Source organism: Lycorma delicatula, chromosome 2 (assembly GCF_047948215.1).
Source record: "Lycorma delicatula isolate Av1 chromosome 2, ASM4794821v1, whole genome shotgun sequence".
NCBI classification, from domain to species: domain Eukaryota; kingdom Metazoa; phylum Arthropoda; class Insecta; order Hemiptera; family Fulgoridae; genus Lycorma; species Lycorma delicatula.
Genome location: NC_134456.1, coordinates 19,884,404 through 19,905,674, shown reverse-complemented (window position 1 = coordinate 19,905,674; position 21,271 = coordinate 19,884,404). Strand labels below are relative to the sequence as shown.

At 28.5% G+C, this 21,271-nt stretch overlaps 1 protein-coding gene across 5 annotated transcripts in view; it reads right to left on the bottom strand.

Annotated features, from left to right (window-relative positions):
* nej (CREB binding protein nejire) overlaps positions 1-21,271 on the bottom strand; it is a 162,103-nt gene that overhangs the window by 121,361 nt on the left and 19,471 nt on the right. For all 5 annotated transcript variants that reach the window (XM_075358428.1, XM_075358430.1, XM_075358429.1 and 2 more), the window contains 6 exons: positions 17,533-17,716; positions 16,869-17,158; positions 13,555-13,750; positions 12,474-12,683; positions 10,322-10,518; positions 2,368-2,513 (listed from right to left, as the gene is read on the bottom strand). In XM_075358428.1, the coding sequence (XP_075214543.1) occupies positions 2,368-2,513; positions 10,322-10,518; positions 12,474-12,683; positions 13,555-13,750; positions 16,869-17,158; positions 17,533-17,716 (1,223 nt within the window). The remainder of the gene's footprint in view (positions 1-2,367; positions 2,514-10,321; positions 10,519-12,473; positions 12,684-13,554; positions 13,751-16,868; positions 17,159-17,532; positions 17,717-21,271) is intronic.

Sequence of the window (21,271 nt, the reverse complement as noted above, 5' to 3'; positions counted from 1 at the left end):
TGTATCACTACATATATAAAAACTTTTTGCAATTACTGAAGTAGTCAACATCCTGGCACCAAATCCATATAGTACCTTTCTTATAAGCTATAAGACATTCTTATAAATTTTGCTAAAAATTATTTAATTCTCTCTTCCTATAAACTTTTTTTTAAATTATTTTAACAATGCCAGAGTTGGTTTTAAATAATTTAAAACCAATGCAGGGTATCCCAGAAAGAAACTAAGATACTTTCTGGACATGTTCTACTGGTGAAAATAATGAAGAAAAAAAAATCATATAAACATAGGTTTGGAAACATAGGACTTTGTTTTTCCGAGTAATGGCTAGTGAAATATTTTGCCTGGATTTCAGCTCTTCTAATAAAAAGAAGCCCTACTGTAATTTTTGGGACCTAAATTAAGGAGTAAAGTTGGTGGTTTCTTACATAATTTGAGCTGGAAAATGAATAAAACAGATCCCAAACCTGTAACCAGTAGTTTTTAAGTTAGCTGACATAAAACATAAAATTGAGTATCAAAAGACAAGTTTTTTTAGGTTTTTAGTACAATAGCTTTGTTAAATGACTAATAAATATAGAAGATGTGATAACAAAACTGGTGGAGAATTAAATTATAAAAAATTGAGTAAACACAGCCAATAAAAAGTAAATTAAGACTTTTAAAATCAGGTTTTTATTGAAGCAAAATAGACAAAAGATAGGCAGAAAATCGTATTATTCGTTCTATTCCTAATAAACATTCATTTAAAAAGAAAAACACTAATTACTGAAAATAATTTTTTTTTAAATAAAAAAATTAAAACAATTTTCTTAGCTGTTCATTCAATAATTTACACGGGTAAAACAAAATAATTAAGTAAAAAAACTAAACTAAAATGTATGCTTCAGAAATAAATGTTAAATGTAATAAATATTACTTCAGAAATATTTAAAAATATTTTATTGTATAGATTGGCAATACTAACAGCTGATCAACAATGAAAATTGTGTACTTCACTTGAATCTGTGTCATAAATTATCATACGGATAAAGGAAGAGTAGTATTATCATATTGTAGTGTAAAAATGCTGTTTCAATTTTCTAGCGAGGAATATGACGATACAAGTTTTGTTAATGGATTTTGTAATGGTAATTCTGAAGCTGCTCAATGGGAATATCAAGAGAGATTTCCTGGAAGATGGATTCAAAGTATGAATCAAACTAGATTGCAAATGATTTTCCAGCACAGTGATGCAACACCAAAATTTTTCTTAGTAGCTGGAAATCACTTGAATTCTAATTTCTTAAACTGGACTGGACGTGGTGAACCAGTCGATTGACCACCACAATCACCTGACATAACCCCACAAGATTACTTCATTTGGGGCCATTTGAAAACAACAGTATACCAACAAAGTTAATATTTAAGAAGAGTTACTTGTTAAAATACAAAATACTATTGAATTTATATGAAACAACACAAGATGATATGGAAAGCCACCGGAAATATTTTGTCAGGCAAAGTCTTTTTTACATTGAGAAGAAGGGAATTTCAAACAATACCGTAACTGAAGTTTGTTATTCTGTTGCCATTTATAATTTCCTGTACTTTATTTTTTCCTTTGTTTTGCTACATAAAGAATGTTAATTATGCATAGAAAGAATTTGATTTTGTCTAATTCATCTTTTTTACTTTAATAAAAACCTGATTTTTATGGAAGCAAAATTGATTTTTAATTTTCTTAGAATTACAAATTCTACTACAAGTTTTGTTACTAATACTAAATCTTCTGCATTCATTAGTTATTTAACAAAGATACTGTACTACAAACCTAAAAAAAACTGTTTTTTGACACCGAATCTGTGTTTTATGTTGGATATCTTAAAAACTGCTGGAGTTGCAGTTCTGGGACCTGTTTTATCCTACTTCCCAGCTCAAATTACATAAGAAACCACCAACTTTACTCCTTAGTTTGGGTCCTAAAAATTACAGTAGGGCTTTTTTTATTAGAAGAGCTGAAATCCAGGCAAAATCTTTCACGAGCCGTAACTCAAAAAACTAAGTGTTTCCAGCCCTATGTTTATATGAACTTTTTTCATTATCTTCACCAGTAGAACATGTCCTGAAATTTCTCTGTTTTTTTCATGGGACAGCCTGTACATCCGTACTAACCTCTTTTATTAAGATTTGAATCAATCTCAAGTAGCACACTTAATTTGCGACTATAATCCTCCATTCACTTTCACTGACTTAAATTCTTTAATTATCTTTATGCTAGATTTTTGAAAATTGAGTTCAAACTCACTAAGACTATTAATCTTTTATCAGATCAGTCAATATTACTTAAAATAATTTTTTTTTAAATCTACTATCTGCTTAACTCACAGTTTTTGGACGAGGTAGCTTCTGAGATCAGATGTTACAGATTGATGCCATTCCTTGGTACCCTGTACAGGAGTAGCTGTCACTTGGCCAGGTTGGAGACCAGCTGGCAATTGCAGGCTTGCTAAACGGTTGTCAGCTGTGCTTAACTACACACAAATGATAATTGTTATTTTATAATAAATTTTTTAGTATAATAAATTAATAGCTTTCATTCATTGTTATATTATCTATTAAATAAATACATGACTCAAAACAAAACTTCATCAAGATCAATTTATACAGTCAAAAGTTAAGTTTCCAACAGCCCAATCAATACACTTACATGTGTACAAATGTATGAACATTACATCACCTATTTTGGGTTTTTGTAACCCCCTGGGTCATGTAATTTCAAGAAATAAAGAACCCCACACCCCATTTTTGACTGATTACCATACTTTCCTTTTTGCAGCATAGCTCTAGAGTTATGATGCCAGGAAAGTAAAATTAAGAAAAGATAGCCAAGTTGGAGTTCAATAACAGAATGTTTAATGACAATAACTAGTTTTTAATGATTTCACCTTTTAGGATTTGAAGAGTCTACCGGAAAGCAGCCAATTTATCATTTAATTCCATTCTTCTTATCAAGAATTGTTCTCTTAACAATCAATAAAATCTGTCAATTAATATTTCTATTACTGATAATGTTAAAAGGAAATAAGATAAAAGTAAAACTAATTTTTATTTTAGTATGATAAAAAAAGCTTGAAATGAACTGTATATAACTTTCCCAGCTAGTCCAATTAAGTTATAAAATTGATTTTTGAAAAATTTGCTGATTAAGCTAAAAAGTACTTTCAATACATTCATTTTAAGCTACTTGGGGGGGGGGGGGGCTTTTGATAATGATTAACCCTTGACAGGCAGAAGCCCACATATGGACTACCTGTACTTACACTGGAAACCCATATATGGGTCTGAATATGACTGGCTACTTGTCTTCATGTAGTTTAATTCCACGAGATGGCAGGAGATGTTCTTTCTATCATTTTGAGATGAGAATTCCTTATATAATGCGATTGGAAACCATTTTACTTCAGTTATCAGAGAGTTCAATGACCGTGCATATGTAACAAGATGTGTGTATTTTTTTGTGTTTTTGCTCATTTTTAAGTAACTTGTTTACAAACTGTTCCTTCCAAAACTTCATTTTTTGCTTGCTTTATTTGAATTCAAACAACATTTTTGAGACAAAGATTGAGAAGGAAATGAATAAAAATATTTATATTATTATTATTATTATTATTATAATAAAACCATACTATACTATTCCCTGCCTATGTATACAACTTCTTCAAAATTGCTGTTTTTATATTACCATCAACATTACTACTACTGTTACTATTATTATTCAGTGTTTTTTACATGAAAAGGTAAAATATAACCAAAATCATCACCTATAGTTTACAAATTATAGTGCGCTCAGTGAGACTTGTGCCGTTTTCACATAAGCTTTTTCTCACAAGATAATTAAACATTGTTCCTTAACCGGATTGGTATCAGAATTCAGCAAAAACACAATGTATAATGCTGTTTTTATACATCAATCCGTGTTAAGTTACTTTGAATAGTTTTTGCATCAACTGTTTTTCTGAAAATGTCTTCTGGCTACAGCCATAAAACATCACCACCCGCAAACAGTTAAAACATTCACTAAAATTAATTTTAAATAAATAAAAATCAAAATTTACTAAGTTTTTCAATTTTTTTTAAATTTGGAGCTCCCCCTTTACAGACGGGGTATAAGTTATTTTAATGACTTTATTGTTTAACAATGTATGCTTTGAGCATTAAAAATCTGAAATTATGAAAACAATTTTCATTTTGAGGTTCCCATACTCAAGAGGAAGCATTTGGGTAAAACTAATTTTTAAGAAAAAACCTTCAGTGCTAATGATAAAAAATAAAAAGTTTTTTGTTACTTTAAGAAAAAATACATTAGCGTAATTCTAAATAAACAAAATTGTAATTTTCTACGAAGGGGTGAAATTTTTTGGTTTATTATTTTTTTTCAAGAAATACTAAAGAGGACCATAAAAACCTAGGACTTTTACATTTTAAATGCAATGGATAACTTGTGAGATGTATTTAGATTTAAAACTATTTTTTTTAAATTAAAATAATATTTTTTGTTACCACAGACCATTAGGGTGGGATGGAAAAAGAATTGTTATAGTGGTTTGAAGGCCTATTTAAGTGGAAAACATAAATGCAAAAAACTCCCACTAACTTCTTTTCTAAAGCAAGATATGACTTTTTTGGCAAGGGAGAATAATTAAATAATTTTTTTGGAAATTTGTGATCTTGATAAAAAAAAAATTCAACTTTTGTAAAAAAACAGTTTTTGCTAGAATTCTCCAGTAATTTGTAATTTTATTTCGGTCAAAACACCTCCCCACCCTTTTTTCCAGTTTTTGCAAAAAGTTAATAATTCTTTCGTTCCCCTAAGGTAGTACCTGTCTACAAAGTTTGAAGAAAATACACCAATGAAGTCAGAGTAACGCAAGCCAACATACACATGTACATATATACATACATAAACATCCACCTGAAGAAAATAAGATTTTTTTGGACTTGGGAGCATTAGAATAAAAACATTTTTTGCAGATAATTTATAATTTTTTTAAATATCTCTCTTAAGGCATCAAACTTGAAAAAAATTTTTTTTTAATTTATTTTACAGATTTTAACTTTCCTGTTATAGCTAAGCTGCTACAGCAACATATGTTACTACAGCCAGGAAAGTAAAAGTAAAGGATTTTTTTTTATTACCAATGGATGTATTTGAAAATCACAGAAAGAGTATGTGGACTTAATGTATTCTTTAAGTTAAAGCTTAAAATGACTTGATATTTTATAAGTTAAAGCTTAAAATATGACTTGATATTTTATAACAGTAATGGAATTTTAAACGAAATTTGACTTTTAGAGATGTAGTTGTTGGCACTGGCTGATAATAATATCAGTGAAAATTTAAAGTTTTAAAGCAGCTGACTACCAGAGTATTGTACTTAGGACAAAAAAATTAAGTTTCAGTGAACAAAAATTTGTTTAAGCATCTTTTAGATGCATTTAAATATCAAAATTAACAAATTAAATGGATATTTGCTGAAAGTGTTCTAAAACATTGGCTATGTTAATTTTTCCAAAACAAAGTATAACGCTTGTTTCTGGTTATACAGGGCATGATTTGTATATTATTTTTTTAATTGACTTAGAAACCAAAAAATGAAATGAAATTATAAAATTTGCCTAGGGTGTGAATATCAGTTCAGTCAGAAACTTGATTCATATAAATGTTCAATAACGAAAGTAATTAATTTTAATTAATTACTCAATTTTAATTAATTTTATCAATGTTTGAAATAATGTTCAATGTTAAATTAATAAAAAATTAGAAACTAAAACATTTTTAAATGATAGAATAAATGAAAAGTGAGAGATCAGAAATGGTTGTCATTACATTTTACAGAGCACTAGTAAAGGAGTAATAAAGCTGCAAATTTTTTTTTAGCAATTATCAAAAAGGCCGCATGCAAATCAGAAAAGTCCAGAAAGGATACAGTACTTTTATTGAAGATACTCTTCTTCATATTCTGTATTACAAGAAAAATGAATAATTGAACAGAATTCTATGTAGAAAAGTATTCTAAAATGCTGCCACAGAAATTAATTATTATACGATGAAGAATTTTATTTATATTAGATCATCACAATCAGATGTTAATGTTTTATTATTTAATAGAGTCAAAAAATTGTTCTAATATTTAGGTAAACTGAATAAGATTGTACTTCATGCTAATCAGCCCTGTATAATAAATGAAGAGAAAGCCCAGTAATTATTACTGGACACTTCTTCTTTGTAAAAATGAATTCTCATTCACTTATTTTTCCCCTCTGTTTTTTTGTTGTTTAATGCTTTCAGAGATCTCTACTTTGTAGAAGGTATGAACATAAAAAATTTGAATTAAAAACATAGCAAATTAAAAGTTAAAGAGGTATATTTACAATCTCAGTCATAATATAAACATTTTACATCAGTTACTGATGTAAAGATTTTTATCAGTAACAAGTATAAACATACTTTTCTGCAATGTAATTTTTTAACTCTGTATTTAATTTAAAATTTATATATTTGTGTACAGACAAAGTAAGATATCTCACCAAAAGCAATCAAAAAAGTATATAACATAGTAAAATATGGTTATGTAATTGCTTACAGAATTTATTTTAAAAAGATTGTTTCCTGTGTCTGTTAATCAACGTGTCCAGACTGACTAATGTTTCCCATTATAGTTGGGGGTACATGGATATAAGCAACATTATTTCATCCTCATCTTAACTGGCAAAAAAAGCGATAATCTCTTTTTATCCAAACACATGAAAATGTTGCCAGGAAATATTAGCCGATTATTGTCAGTGATTATTATTCAGTTTTACATATAAACAACCAAGGACACAAACTTAAAAAACAAAAGTGACTCAAAATATCCAAACGAAAGAATAACATTATCTAATTAAACAAACAATTTAAATCATGAGCATGCGTGAGGAACAAACAGCAAAAGCTAACTCACATAGAGGTAAATTTTTGGATAACTTTCTCAGTTCAAAGAATGTGACAATTTTTAAAATACAGCAACATCGTAGATAACAAAATACAAACTTTTAAAGATTTATTATAAACAATTAATTACCCATTTTTTTAATTGCTAACGAAATCTGACAGTTTATTTCTGATAAAAAATTTATTTTATTATTTTTTTTTTAGAATTAATTAGTTTTACTTTCTAAGGAATTAAAAAAATTAGATATTAAAAATCTACCAAATACTTTTCAGAGTTAGAAATATTTTCCTTTGTCTAGAGTTTGAATTTTGTAACTCTCTCTTTTTCCTGTTTAGCCTCCGGTAACTACCGTTTAGATAATACTTCAGAGGATGAATGAGGATGATATGTATGAGTGTGAATGAAGTGTAGTCTTGTACATTCTCAGTTCGACCATACCTGAGATGTGTGGTTAATTGAAACCCAACCACCAAAGAACAGAATTTTGTAACTCAGGACAAGGGAAAATATTTCTAACTCTGAAAAGTATTTGGTAGATTTTTAATATCTAATTTTGTTTAATTCCTTTATTCCTAAATAATAATAAAATAATTTTTTTATCAGAAAATAAACTGTCAAGAATTCAAATTTTGAAGTTTGCTAAACAAATTTTTTTTTAAACAAGTAGTTTTTGATTATAGTACAAAGGATATAGTACAAACTGGCATCAAAACAACACTGTTTACCTCTTTATTAATTGTGTATAAGGAATATGAAGAGTTGAATAGCAAGTTATACCATCAAACATGAACCAAATAAGGAATATTTATTTTTTTTTATTAATAAAGGTAATTCTGGAAATAGTAATGAGATAATGGCTCAAAAAATGCCCACAAAAATAAAAATAGGCAAAAATGTCAACACAAACTGCTTTGGTTTTGCCAACGACTTGCAACTGCTAGCAAACGACTTCAACGAAGCTAAACCACAGATATGAGAACTTCAAAATATTGCAAATAAAACTGGAACCCAATATCACACAAAAAAACCAATATGATTAAAAAAGTAAACAAACTGTAATAAAGTCATAACAGTAATCCAATTTAAAAACCTCAGAAAAATAATAGCAAAATACCTCAATCCAAACAAGAACAAACTAGCTATGGCACAAAAATTAACCTGGTACACCAACAGTAAAAAAATACCTATCCATAAACACAAAAATAAAACACTACAACACTATTATAAAACTGGAAGCCTTGTATGCAGGAAAAACACTCTTCCACCTGAATGAACAATCAAAGACCGGCAGACTCCAGAAAATCAAGAGATGTATTGAAAGAACCAATATCAACAATAAGTACCAGAAAGATGAGCAGTGGTGGATGGATCATGCCCAACAAAGTCATATAGAAAGAGTTAGAACCCATCACTGATACAATGTATAAGAGGCGACTAGGATTCCTTGGACACATCATGGGGCTGCAAGATTTGAGACTCTGAAACAGCTGGTTCAGTACAATCTCAACTCAAAAATCACAAAGACCGGATGCAGACGGATCAGAGAATTAAGAGAGGGTCTGGCCTTACACCAGAAGACACCACAGACAAGATTAATTAAACAAAAATATAAAGGACAAAAACATTCATTTCACACTCACAACACAACACAATCATTTTTAACACCAGAAAGTATACAGAGATCTGAATGTATGAAAAAGTACTGGTAGGACCACAACACCCAAACACTCCCTTCAAAGAGACTTGGAGGAGGAATTCATTATCCTTTTATTGTTATATAACAAAATTTCTTAATATAAAAATACTGCCTTATTTGTAGTTACTAATAAATTAATTATTTGTGGTTGACCATAAACCACAAATAATTTCAGTAGCTTTTCGTAAGATTATTTTCTCTATGATTTATTGGGTTATTAAGTTACTGTTAGTATTCAAAATCTTTATCTATAAGAGAACAATAATAAGAAAAATCACTATGTAAAATTCCATATTCCAATAATGAATATAGATTCACTCATTCTTTTATGGTCATAAATAAATTATTTCCAAAATTGACAATTCATTTGACACATGTTTCTAAAGAAATATTTTAAGAAATATAATTGAAGATTTTTAATATGTTTTTAACACTGCTTTCTAAAATGTTTCCTTTTTTACCACTAAATACGAATTTGTTTTAAAAAATCATTCAATTAACTTTATCACATTTGTAGACTTGTTATATGTGTTCTTGAAAGTTGTTAATTTTTTTACAACTTACAGATTGCAACATACACATAGGAAAATAAAATATGCAATTTTATATTTGTTTAGCCCTCATTTTAGCTATATTAAAAGTAATTAACATGTTATGTTAATGGTTGATTGTTTGGTAATGCTGTTAATGTTAAATTGTTTACATATCTATTTCTACTAATTTTACTTTATGTTACTGCGTAATTATATTCTGTCAATTATAAAGTTCTAAGCTCTGTTTTTTATATAAAAGAAGTATTGTGAGTAACTGCAATTGGATAATTTGTTTTCTGTAACTTCCAACTTCAATTATTTTTTTCAACTTCATGATATATCTCTAACTAAAAAGTATTCAGTCACAAAATTCTAATTTCAATACATATAATGTTATTTCATTAAAATACTGAATTTTTCATACATTATTTCAAGTTCTGAATTAAATTGTGTATTTTAAATTACAAGACTGTCATCTACATATCTCAATCTCAAGCCTTATGGATATTTATGACATTAAAAACTACAACAGTTTTAAGATGTAATAATAATTCTGAAATTATACTACTTCCATTTTTAAAATATAATTCCGATTAATGTAGATTAGATTTAAATAATTTCCATGTATTTAATAATTATTTGATAGGAAGAATTTGTTCCTGTGTTTACATTTAATTTAATTTTTATTTACTTTTATTTGTTTATACATTTTTTATTTTAGTGTATGCATTACTACATTTTAAAACTAACAGAAATCTTTAAAGTTTGAAGACAAAGCCTAAAAAAAAATATGAAAATATAATTTATTTTATATGAAAGGGGGTAAAAGTTTATGTCATGGTCAGCATCTATTTTACGTTACATATGAAGAACACTTTAACCCATGGTCGTGTGACACGATTATGTGGTGAAGGAGCTGATTCGCCTCTTAGAAGAAAACACAGATAGGAGGAGAAATATTTTTAACTAAGATTTTCTTTTAATATAAATGATCTTGCACTAAGTACAGCAGTATTAATTTACTTTTTAGTTACTTTTAGCTAAATTAATTTTTTAAGGTATAAAATCTACTTTAAAAATATAATTGAAATTTATGAAATAATAGCTTTTTAACTTACATTTGCATTAGGTGAATCAGAATTTGAAAGGCCAAATAATGTGTTCTGCATGTTGGCTACAGACTGTTGAATACTAGCAGCTGTCTGTGCAGCAGCTGATGGCCCATGTTGTGCAGATGGTGCTCCAGCAGCGACACCTTCCATTGGTAGACTGACATTTGGTGCAACTACTTGTTGCCCAGCACCAGTCCCTGTTACTAAAAAATAATTCATTTTAACTAATTAAACTATTTTTTGATGTTACACTCATTAAAAAATTCATAAAAATCATTAAATTTATTTAAAGAAATAAATTAATACAAAAACCCACTCAGGTTTTTTTTAGTAAATAAATTACATTAACTGATAAAAATGAAAATAATAAAAATATGCTGCTCCAGCTGAAAACAGAAAATCAGATAATAACAAATCAGAAATCAATAAGCATAATCAGAATCAATTAACATAAAACATTTTTTTTATTTTATAATTTTTATCTCATGCTAATGATAACTTATCTGTAAAAAGGAAAAAAATGTATTCAAAAACAATGTTGACAAGCTGCATCGTCAGTTAATTTTAAAGCATAATAATTATGGTAAACATTATAACATTATGGCAATAAAAACCTTACAAAGATTTATAAGTTGGTGTATGTTCTTACTCCAATATTTTTCTACAGAGAAATAAATGCCTAACTACTAATCAAATAAGAAATCACTTGGTGGTTGACTTCCAACATAAGAAAAGAAAATGGATTGTTTCTAGAAAACTAAGCACATATAGATGCCACAAAAATAGTTTACGATCACTGAATCTGGAGAGAGTTCCGTTTCTAAGCTAGTAAGAAGGCCTGATCTGATTCCTGTTATTTTTTTAAAAGTAGATTAAAAAAATAAAATTATATGTTGAAAAATGTATAATCTACAGCACTTCAGAGAATCAATTGCTGCTGTAGCAATTACAATACATGACATGACCAACTACAGCTGAACTGAGGTAAAATGTCTTAGATGTTCGCTCGTCAGCAAGGTGTGATCACACTGAAACGTACTGTGGTATACTAAAAACCTAGTTTTTCTCTACATTTTAATATAAATAAATGTTTAATTAGTCAATAAAAAATTTTGACACTTTTTTTAATGATGCTATTATGTCTAATATTTTGTAGAGCAAATTCTGGTTATGATACTGTAAGAAATATATATATATATATATATATTAATTTAAAAAAGTTAATTCTTTTTTTTATTGTATTTGTCCATATCTTCCTCTGTACTAATTATATCAAAGACAAAAGTAAAACTTAGCTTTCCACCAGCAGTACAGAATCTAATAATGTTTCTTACCTTATCTTATTGTTTCTCCAACTTTTACATTAAAAGCATTTTCAAGGGTTTCCCTCATCGTCAGTTAATCAAAATGTTTTTTTTTTTTTAAATTACATATTAAAATTAAAACATTAAAAATTGTCGTATATTGTACAATATATAGTCAAAAATTAAAATTAAAATAAAAAAAAAAATTGTCTGTATAATTACTTTAATCATATATATATATATATATATATATTACATGTATGTCACAGTTTTGGTTTTTTTTGCTCGCTTCAAATAAAAATCAAATACGTAACAATCAACTTCCATCTGAATCACTAATTTATCTTCAACAGTTTCAAACTAAACTTTCTAGACTATTTTTTTTAAAAAAGTGGCTTCTGATTGGTTTCCCCTGATGTCAGACATGTAAAAATTGCATTCCTTCAAGTAATGTTTAACTTCACTTAATTAGAGATTATTTTTTGAAAGATTAAGACTATCACAAACAAAACATTTATTAAAATATTACATTCTCATTCCATTATTACAAAATATCACTGCTCACAATCATTATATTTAACAATTACATGGGTAAGCTGATCAAACAAAACATTTGCACTTATCTCACAATGATTTTAAATAATTTTTCGGAAGCCATAGTCAAATTCTTTTGGAATAAGAAATGCAGATTTATTCAACATTTATTCAATTCTTTTATTATTATTTTCTCCTACTCTTAATGAATAAAAAATATTTCTACTTCAGGTACTTAGTACATAACAGTAATAATTCATACACAATAGCAATAATAATGTTTACAATAACCTTTAATAACAAGTTAGCTTTAAAATTACCTTGAGGCTGGGTCGGGGCTAGAACCCGGACAGGAGGAGGCTGTGTGGGTCCAGGTGGACCAGCCATTCGAGTCGGACGAGGGGTAACACCACCAGGAGCCAGTAACTGGCCTCCTGATGTTGGACATTGGATACCTAGTGCATCATATGCTCTTCGCATATCAGAAGCAGAGAGATTTATTTGACTATTAGGAGCTTGATGAGGTACAGCTGAAAAAATAAAATTATTCATTAAAAAACACAAAAACAGAAAGATTAACTAATTATGACATTCACAATTAACAACTCTAAAATAAAATATATGTAAATACATATAATTTCAAAATTCATGAAAACTTCCTGAACAGTCACCTAAATCTGTGAATATATTTTTAAATCATGAGAAGAACAATAGATATTTATATGATAGAAAGCAATAAAGTGTAAGTGCAGTGAGATAAAGAAATTAAAAGCAAGAGCTTTTAAAGGTTTCAATATGATAGATCCATTTACTGTTACATGGTTTTCTTTGCATTTTACTATGCAAGGTAGAGTAAAATATAAATGTCTTAATTTTCATAACTAATTATATTCTTTGAATTTTCTTAACTTAACTGTGTACCCACAAAAAACAAATTAAAAATTAAAAGAGTGAAATCCTACACAATGTAAATGTGTAATTATCAAAATTATCAGATCTTTAGAACAAAATTATACTAAATAATTTCCTGTGAAAATAAAAAGAAAGTAAATGAAAATACAAATGTACTACGAACCATGACTACTTCATACAATTACAATGCCTTTACAGAAAGTATAAATCTTACTGTAACTAGATTATTGTATTATCACTTTTTTTGACTTATTCAAATTTATAAAAGTAAAAATTACAAATAACAATATTCTTTTATAACTATAAAAGCTACACTTCTGCACTAACTTCTGACAAATTATCATTTATTTACGAAATAGATAAATTTTTCCTTAAGAATAAATGATGATGTTATTTTACAGTAAAACATGACTAATAAGAAACATCGATAATTTACCCACACTTAAAATATTAGAATACAAAACTTATATTAATATATTAAATGAATACCATTTTGATTGTTCCTGTTTTTATCAGCCTGTTTTAATGGTAAGCATACAGGGCAATCTGAGCGAGTACAATGTTTCCAGTGAGATATTATTTGCCTGGATGATGAACAATGAGGGACGGAGCAGGCTTTGCCCGCCTGGCACGTTGTCATATGATTTAAAACATTTTTCATTGTCATGCAGTGGGGCAGCGTACACTAAAATACAGAAATGTTAATTAATTTAAAAAATGTTAATAAAAAAATATAGCATGTAAGTATGTATATATATTTAATTTATTTTACATATATTTATAAATAAAAATAATCACATATTTTAAAATATGCATGATAAATAATTATTATTATTATCATACATCTAACTAAGCTTTTACTTCTTACAAAGAAATTAAAAAAAAAATTATATTTAAAAAAGTTATTTTTACTAAATGTCACCCCTATATCATTAACAATCTACACAGAATAACCAATATCCTTTTGAAGTAGATTACTTAAACTTTTTTAAGTTTTAACAAACTTAAGTGTTTCTTCGTTTACTACATGGCAAAGCCAACTAGTAAATCAACTATACTGTATTCAGTTAAATAAACAAAGTTGTGTTTGTACGAGTGAGTTAGTCATGATTCTGCCGAGTCATGTCTAGTGTCTCAATGCAGATTCATGACGTGGCCATTTCTATATACATCACTATACTGATAATAACTACATTGACACTAACACTATTGACTATAGTGACAATATTAGTTCCATAATTATTACTCATATATCAGTCACTGTACAATTTCTCCTACAGTAGTCATGTAATCAAACATTTATGAAATGTTGTCGTTTCAGTTACAACCCTTGATCTTTTCATATAACCACTCTTTTGTTCAATTTTTGTGTTTCCGTTACTAATTTATTTATCTACTCTAATGTTATTTAAAGTTAATATAATGCAATTCTTTTAAATATATTGAATTGTGAGTGTAATATATTCCTAGATTTGTCAGTATTACTTGAGTTACATCATTATTTTGACACCATGTCTGACACAGATTCAGCTGTAACAGTGCACAATTATTGTTGACATCCCCTCTGAAAAAATCCCTTACATCGTGCAGAAAAAGACATCTTTTAAATGCTTACAAAAGTGAATTACAGAGTAATCCCAACAGCATTGATTTCAGATGTAAATAAAACTGCTAACCGAAGTTGAAGTTGTTCTGCTTCAGTGTACAATGTGATTTGCAAGTATAAATCTTGAACCAAATTATTCAGAATTTGATAATATAACAGAAAACAAAATTGAGCCTCTCTCTGTATCTCTTAATTCTGACAGCACTGCACATATCTCGCAATCAAATGATGAAAACTGAATTGAATTTATTATCATAGAAATTTAATCTAGAATATTAGTGAACTTTGACTGTTAGTGAACAATTGACAAATTCATAATTCTTAAAAAACCTCAAGGAACCTATATAGCAATAAAAAATCTTAATGACTTAAGTACTCATGGGTTATCAGATGTGGCAAACATGGTAAGAAATATTTATTAGTTACTTAACATGCTTCTTAATCTATTTAAATTTAAAATATATGTGTAATTTTTGTAAAATATAATAGTGCATGGTTACTGAATATTAGCATCGCATACTTTCTTTTATACGCATCAGGATTTACAGGAGATGTTTGTGAGTCAGCCACCTGAACATTTATACATGAATGTTTACTTTAATTCTGTAAGCTAACTGAATTAGTTATACTATAAAAATATTTTATACATAGTAGAAATTCTAATATTAAAATTAGAATGGTACTGTCAGTTACATGGCTTAACTGTTGACAATTAACAGCTAATTCTCAAACTTGCTGAAAACCAATAATTTTTAAATCTGTAATGTGTCTATAATAACAAATTCTGTTGTAAAGATATGTTGTTACAGTAAGAGCAAGGGATGTGTTGTCATAGAATTAATTGACTAACAGATATGCAATTTATTTCTTAATATTTTTATTAAAACAGCAATAATATATTAATGAATTGCTAAAATTATTTACCAAAAATAAAGTTTGATTAAACATAAATACGATTTCAAAATATGCAGTAACAGACCCAGTTCCACAGCAATACTTTTTCAATACTATTGTAATATAATTCTATTAACTTTAACCTGCCTACATAATATTTTTTTAGTTGTTTCCAATTCATTATTTATTCCAAAATTATAACTGTTTAAAAGCACATACATATATAACTATATTATTTAAAAATTGTTATTATTATTATTATAAAGTAAATTTTAATTTATTAATCATCAACTTAACTAAATAAAAGCCATAATGTATATTAATCCAAATTATATGATAAAGATTTTATTTTGCGATATCCTTGTGCCATTCTATGCTATGAAATAATAATTAGGACATAAATTAATTATACGCTTTCAGTAAAATTACTGTACTAATATTTATATTAATATGCTTCTACATCACAACATAAAACAGATCAAGTATTACTGCCTTGTCTAGTCTCGTCACATTACAGGTTAATACATTTCCAGGATTTAAAACGCTTTGTAAAAGGAAAAAGTGTACATGACAAAAAATTAATGACTTTTTATAATTGAAATTTCTTTTCATGAATTTGATAAATTAATTTTTATGCAATTCTACTATATAAAACAAACCTTGCATAGAAATTAATAGTTTATGTTAGAAGTTAATACTATCATTCCAGATCATCAAAAACTAATAATAAAAAAATATATAGTAAAGAAATATAATTTCAGTGAATAACAATAACACATAGTTCATTTTTAAACTGAATAAATGATAAAAAATAAATCACATCTTAGATAAAATCAAGTTTGAAAACACAACTTATTACACGCGCTTTGATATTTTTATTATACTTACAAATTAAAATAACATAAGAAATAATTTTCAATTCAATTCTTTAAATGTACTTTTATTACTTCTTAGCTTGATATATTACAAATATTGTGTATCACACACAATAGCACATCAGCTGAACATTTTGCTACCACATGGAGGGTAGACAATTCAAGACCCGCACACATTTTATTTAGTAACACACCCTGGTCTGGCAACCACAAAAAATAATAAGTTGCGAGTACATTCATTACACAAAAGAGACTCTTAGCAGGCTACAATAAAAGGTTTATTTTTAGATTAGTAAAAATATTAAATAATGATTACAAAGGAAAACATTATTTATGAAACATCAAAATTCTTTCACAAAAAAGAAGCATGTTAAAAGCTTTAAAAACTAAAAACACCCACTAACAAGTGAATAATACTTTATAATTACCTGAGATTCACCATTTGCTTGGCTTTCTCGTCGCTGGCACTTGTGGGCATGCAGTAATAGTACTAGCTGTTGTTGAATCAACTTTCTCTTTTCTGGATCGGCAGTGGAAGTAGATGCTGGGGTACCACCAGGCCCTGCCGGTCCAGCAGCAGCCAGTGGTTGTGTCTGTTGTGTTGCAGCTTGTGTTGGACCAGGTTGACCACCAGAAGGAGCACCAGACTGGGGCTGAGCAGGTGATGGAGCTGGAGGTTGAGCTTGAGGAGCCATACCTCCTTCCCCTCCAGCAGTAGCTATTCAAAATTTGAATATAAATATTTAACTATTTAGACTTCTAATAAACAACAAAAATACAATAACAATTATTCAAATTTAAATGATGAAACAATCTATATTTACAACTGATGTTCATTAGATAAAAAGTATTATTAAAACAACCAAAAGCTTAGGAAATCAATCTTTTCTAAAAGTAATACAAATTCAACATTTCTACTGTTTATAAATAAATATAACTAAATTTTTATAACAAAGAATTTCAAAAAAATCATAACTGGAAAACAATTTTCCAGTTACAAAAAAAAAATTTAGTACACTAGTACTGCACTAGCCTTATATTACATGCCTATTTAAAATTAAGTAATTAAAGTACACTACTCAAGGAACATACCTATAGCACCACCTCCAGCACCACTAAACCTGGAAGTCTGCAAACTTGCAAGGTTAGATGCAACACCACGTTGCTGAGGAGTAACAACACCTTGTGGAGCACCTCCTCCTGGGGACCCGTAGCCATATGTATTAGCTGTTCCCATGCCACCACCAATCTGAGCCAGTCCAGTCATGTTTGGAGTCTGTAAGATATTAGAAACATTATATTTACAACATTGCACATACTTACATATGTTGCTGGATAAATTAGATAAATAAGATTATAAAGAGAATTACATTTTACAAATCAATTTATTACATAAAATTTTAGTTCTGATCTACTTAACTTCTGAATTTCCTTTAATGAAATCAATATTTCACAAATGTCTTATACTTATATCAAATGAAATTTAGGACAATAAAATAATATATTTTCTTATACTTCATTCTCTACATTTAAAAAAAAATACTAAAAGGTTTGAGTAAATCATTTAAGCATGCCAAATCGTGTCATTTTCTCTTTATATGTACGCAAATGATTATTTGCTGTTAGCCACTCACATCCTCTAATTTAAGAATACCAGCAAACATAATTTATCAAGATCAATTTCAATTAGTTATCCAAATAAGTGAATAAAATCAAAATATGTTCTATTTTAAATGCATGACTATAGAAAAAAATCAATTGAATTTTTTAAATATGTCCTGTAACTGATTCTTAGTTCAAAAAATAGTAAATAAAAAGCAGTAATGATTTTATATATAGATGCGAAAATTTGTTTTTATGCAACAGCATCACACGAGAACCAACTAAACGATTGCATTCAAATTTTCAGGATACATTCATATTATCCAAGGAAAGATTTTAAGCCATAGATCAAGGCCCTAGCCCCCTTGGGGTTTAAAATATTAAATATATTTATTAAAGAAACAAAGATTAATCCTTTTACTCCTTTATATTTCTGTCACCATGGCAACAGAGAGAAGCAAATCCTGACCGGGTAGTTAAGTTTTTCTACCAAGACAATCAACAGTTTAACTTTTAGTACTTAATAACAAAACTGACTTAAAACTGTTGTAAACATTAGTTCAAACCTGATAACTATTAGCAATATATCAAAGAGAAAACCTCACATTTAAAGTAATCAGTGAAGAGTATTATGTTTTTTTAATCCGGATACTTAGTTTTTGAACTTTTTTTTGGTAAATAAACTTCCTACTTTATAACAGTTTTAGTAGATTTAAGTTAGAATTTTCAAAACATATGTAAAAATAATTTGAATTTATTCAGATAAAAAATATTACGTTTAGATTTCTAACTATAAAAACGATAACATAAAAAACTGTTTTGCAAATATAAATTGTAATGGATAACTTCTAACAAATTTATACATAACTGTTTTGATAATAAGGTACAGAACCTTTCCTGAAACACAGAAATACACATTTAGTTCAAATACAAATAAGGTTATTTGTTACTTTATGGATTATTTGAATTGAATGATTTTCAATTTTAGACAAATCTATGTGAAAAGTTTTAATTTTATTTGTAATATTTACGTTTGGTACATTTACATCAGAAAAACTTACAAAAACAAACACTGTTGTATTCAAAGAAAATGATCTCAAGACATGTACCATAAAAAACTACAAGAATAATTACAGTAAATTTTATATTACATAGAAAAGCCATCTATGTATTTATAGTTCAGCAGATTACATTAATTTATGTCAAACCACAAAAGACTAGTTTTTTTACACAGTAAAACAGCAAATCAACAGAAGTTAAATAATTTTTTATTAATATTTTTAACACAATTTCTAAATTACACAATTTTTATCCATAACAGTATTTAAAAAATAGATTTTTGAGATTTGAGAACAATAGGTAGGTAGAGAAATGCACCTAATATCAATAGAAATATTTACTTCTGAATAAAAACAGCTAAGGTAGAATTACAAATTTCACATGGTAATTACTATTAAACATAGTTATTTTTATATTTAAATGGCAGACAATTAAGTAGAATATTATCGCCCAACAATCCTCCCAAAAAACACAGAACACAACTAATCTCCATTCACAACAAAATTCCATCTTTCGTCACAAAACAAAAAATGGTGATATAAATGTTCATGTGACATTGTGCGAGCTCGCGTCATGGAATAGAAAAACACGATAGCCTCCTGACAAAGCAGGAGGCTATCAACAGCTGTTCATGATGAAAACATTGTGAAAGTGCGCATGCTCCTGCTCAAACAACCTCATCTTACCCTTTGGGCCGTAGTAGAAGAGCTAAACATCGGTAAAGATGCGGTATGTACAATTCTAACAGAATAGGTGTACTCTTATTTTGTTCCACACTTCTTGACTGAAGAACAAAAACAGATGCCTCTTTCTTGTGCTCAAGACTTCGTTGAAACTGCCGATAGCGAACAAATTTTTTGCAAACAATTGTAACTGGGGTTGAAAGCTGGTGCTTCATGTATAATCCACAAACGAAGCATCAATCCACTGCTTGGTTGAGTCCTGGAGCAGAAAGACCGGCAAGTCAGGCAGCAAAAATCAAGAGTGAAAACAATGTTGATTGCATTCTTCAGCTCAAAGGGCCCGATTCATCATGAATTTGTCCCAAATGGTCAACCGTGAATTCTAAATTCTATTTGGAATGAAATGCCTGATGTGATGCATTCGTCAAATCCAGTCCAAGTACCAGAATCCGGGCAGTTGGACTCTCTTGTATGACAATGCCTAGGCACACATGGCAACAGTTTTAGCACATTATTATGCTGCAAATCAAATCACCGTCTTATCCCATCCATACTATTCACCCATCTTGGCTCCAGCAGACTATTTTCTATTCCTGAACTCAAGTTGAAGATGAAAGGCCACTTTTTCGACAACATTCCAGCCATCCAAAGGGCTTGCATCAAGCAGTTGAAGGCGATCCCACAAAGTGATTTATCCAGTGTTTGATGGGCTCTACAAGCACTGCAACGAGTATATATCTAGAGAAGGATTCTGTGTAGAGGGATCATGTGGGTAAATTTGTTTAACTTTAAATCTGTTAATTTTTATTTAATTAAGTTTGGGAACTTTTCAGACACACTGTGTATGTTATCATAATTTAACTTACGTCTGATGTTTTGAAGATGCATCTACCACCCTTTTTAGTGTGTATTGTACTATACTGTGCAAGAAAAAATATGACAATAGAAATAATGGATACCACCAAAATAACAAGAACCAAATAATGGATACCACCAAAATAACAAGAACCAAATAAGGGTGTAAAAGCCACCATTCATAATCTACACTTAAAACAATCCAGAAAGAGAACAACAAAATTTACCAAGCACTGTCATTATTAGAACAAACCAGTATTTGAGGGAATACACAAATGCATAGAGTAGCAATTGGAAAAATACACAAAAATAACTATTTAAACTAAGTTAATGGCAGTGTATACAGCGCCAACCTAAACATAAAATCAATCTTCCAGGTTAAATAATTCAATTGCTAGCCTAACCAACTTTTAAACATTAAGTAATCGGTTTATTTCAGCTAAATCAAATATTGGCAATTCTTGGTATCAAGTTTAAATTTATACTGCAATACTATAAAACATAAACAATCGATTAGGAAGCAATGAACTGCAACACAACAGTTAATGTATTGAAGCATTACCCCACAAGACATAGGTAAATCATATACTAACCTAGTTGGCTCTAAATGCAAACAACAGACTTTATGGTGA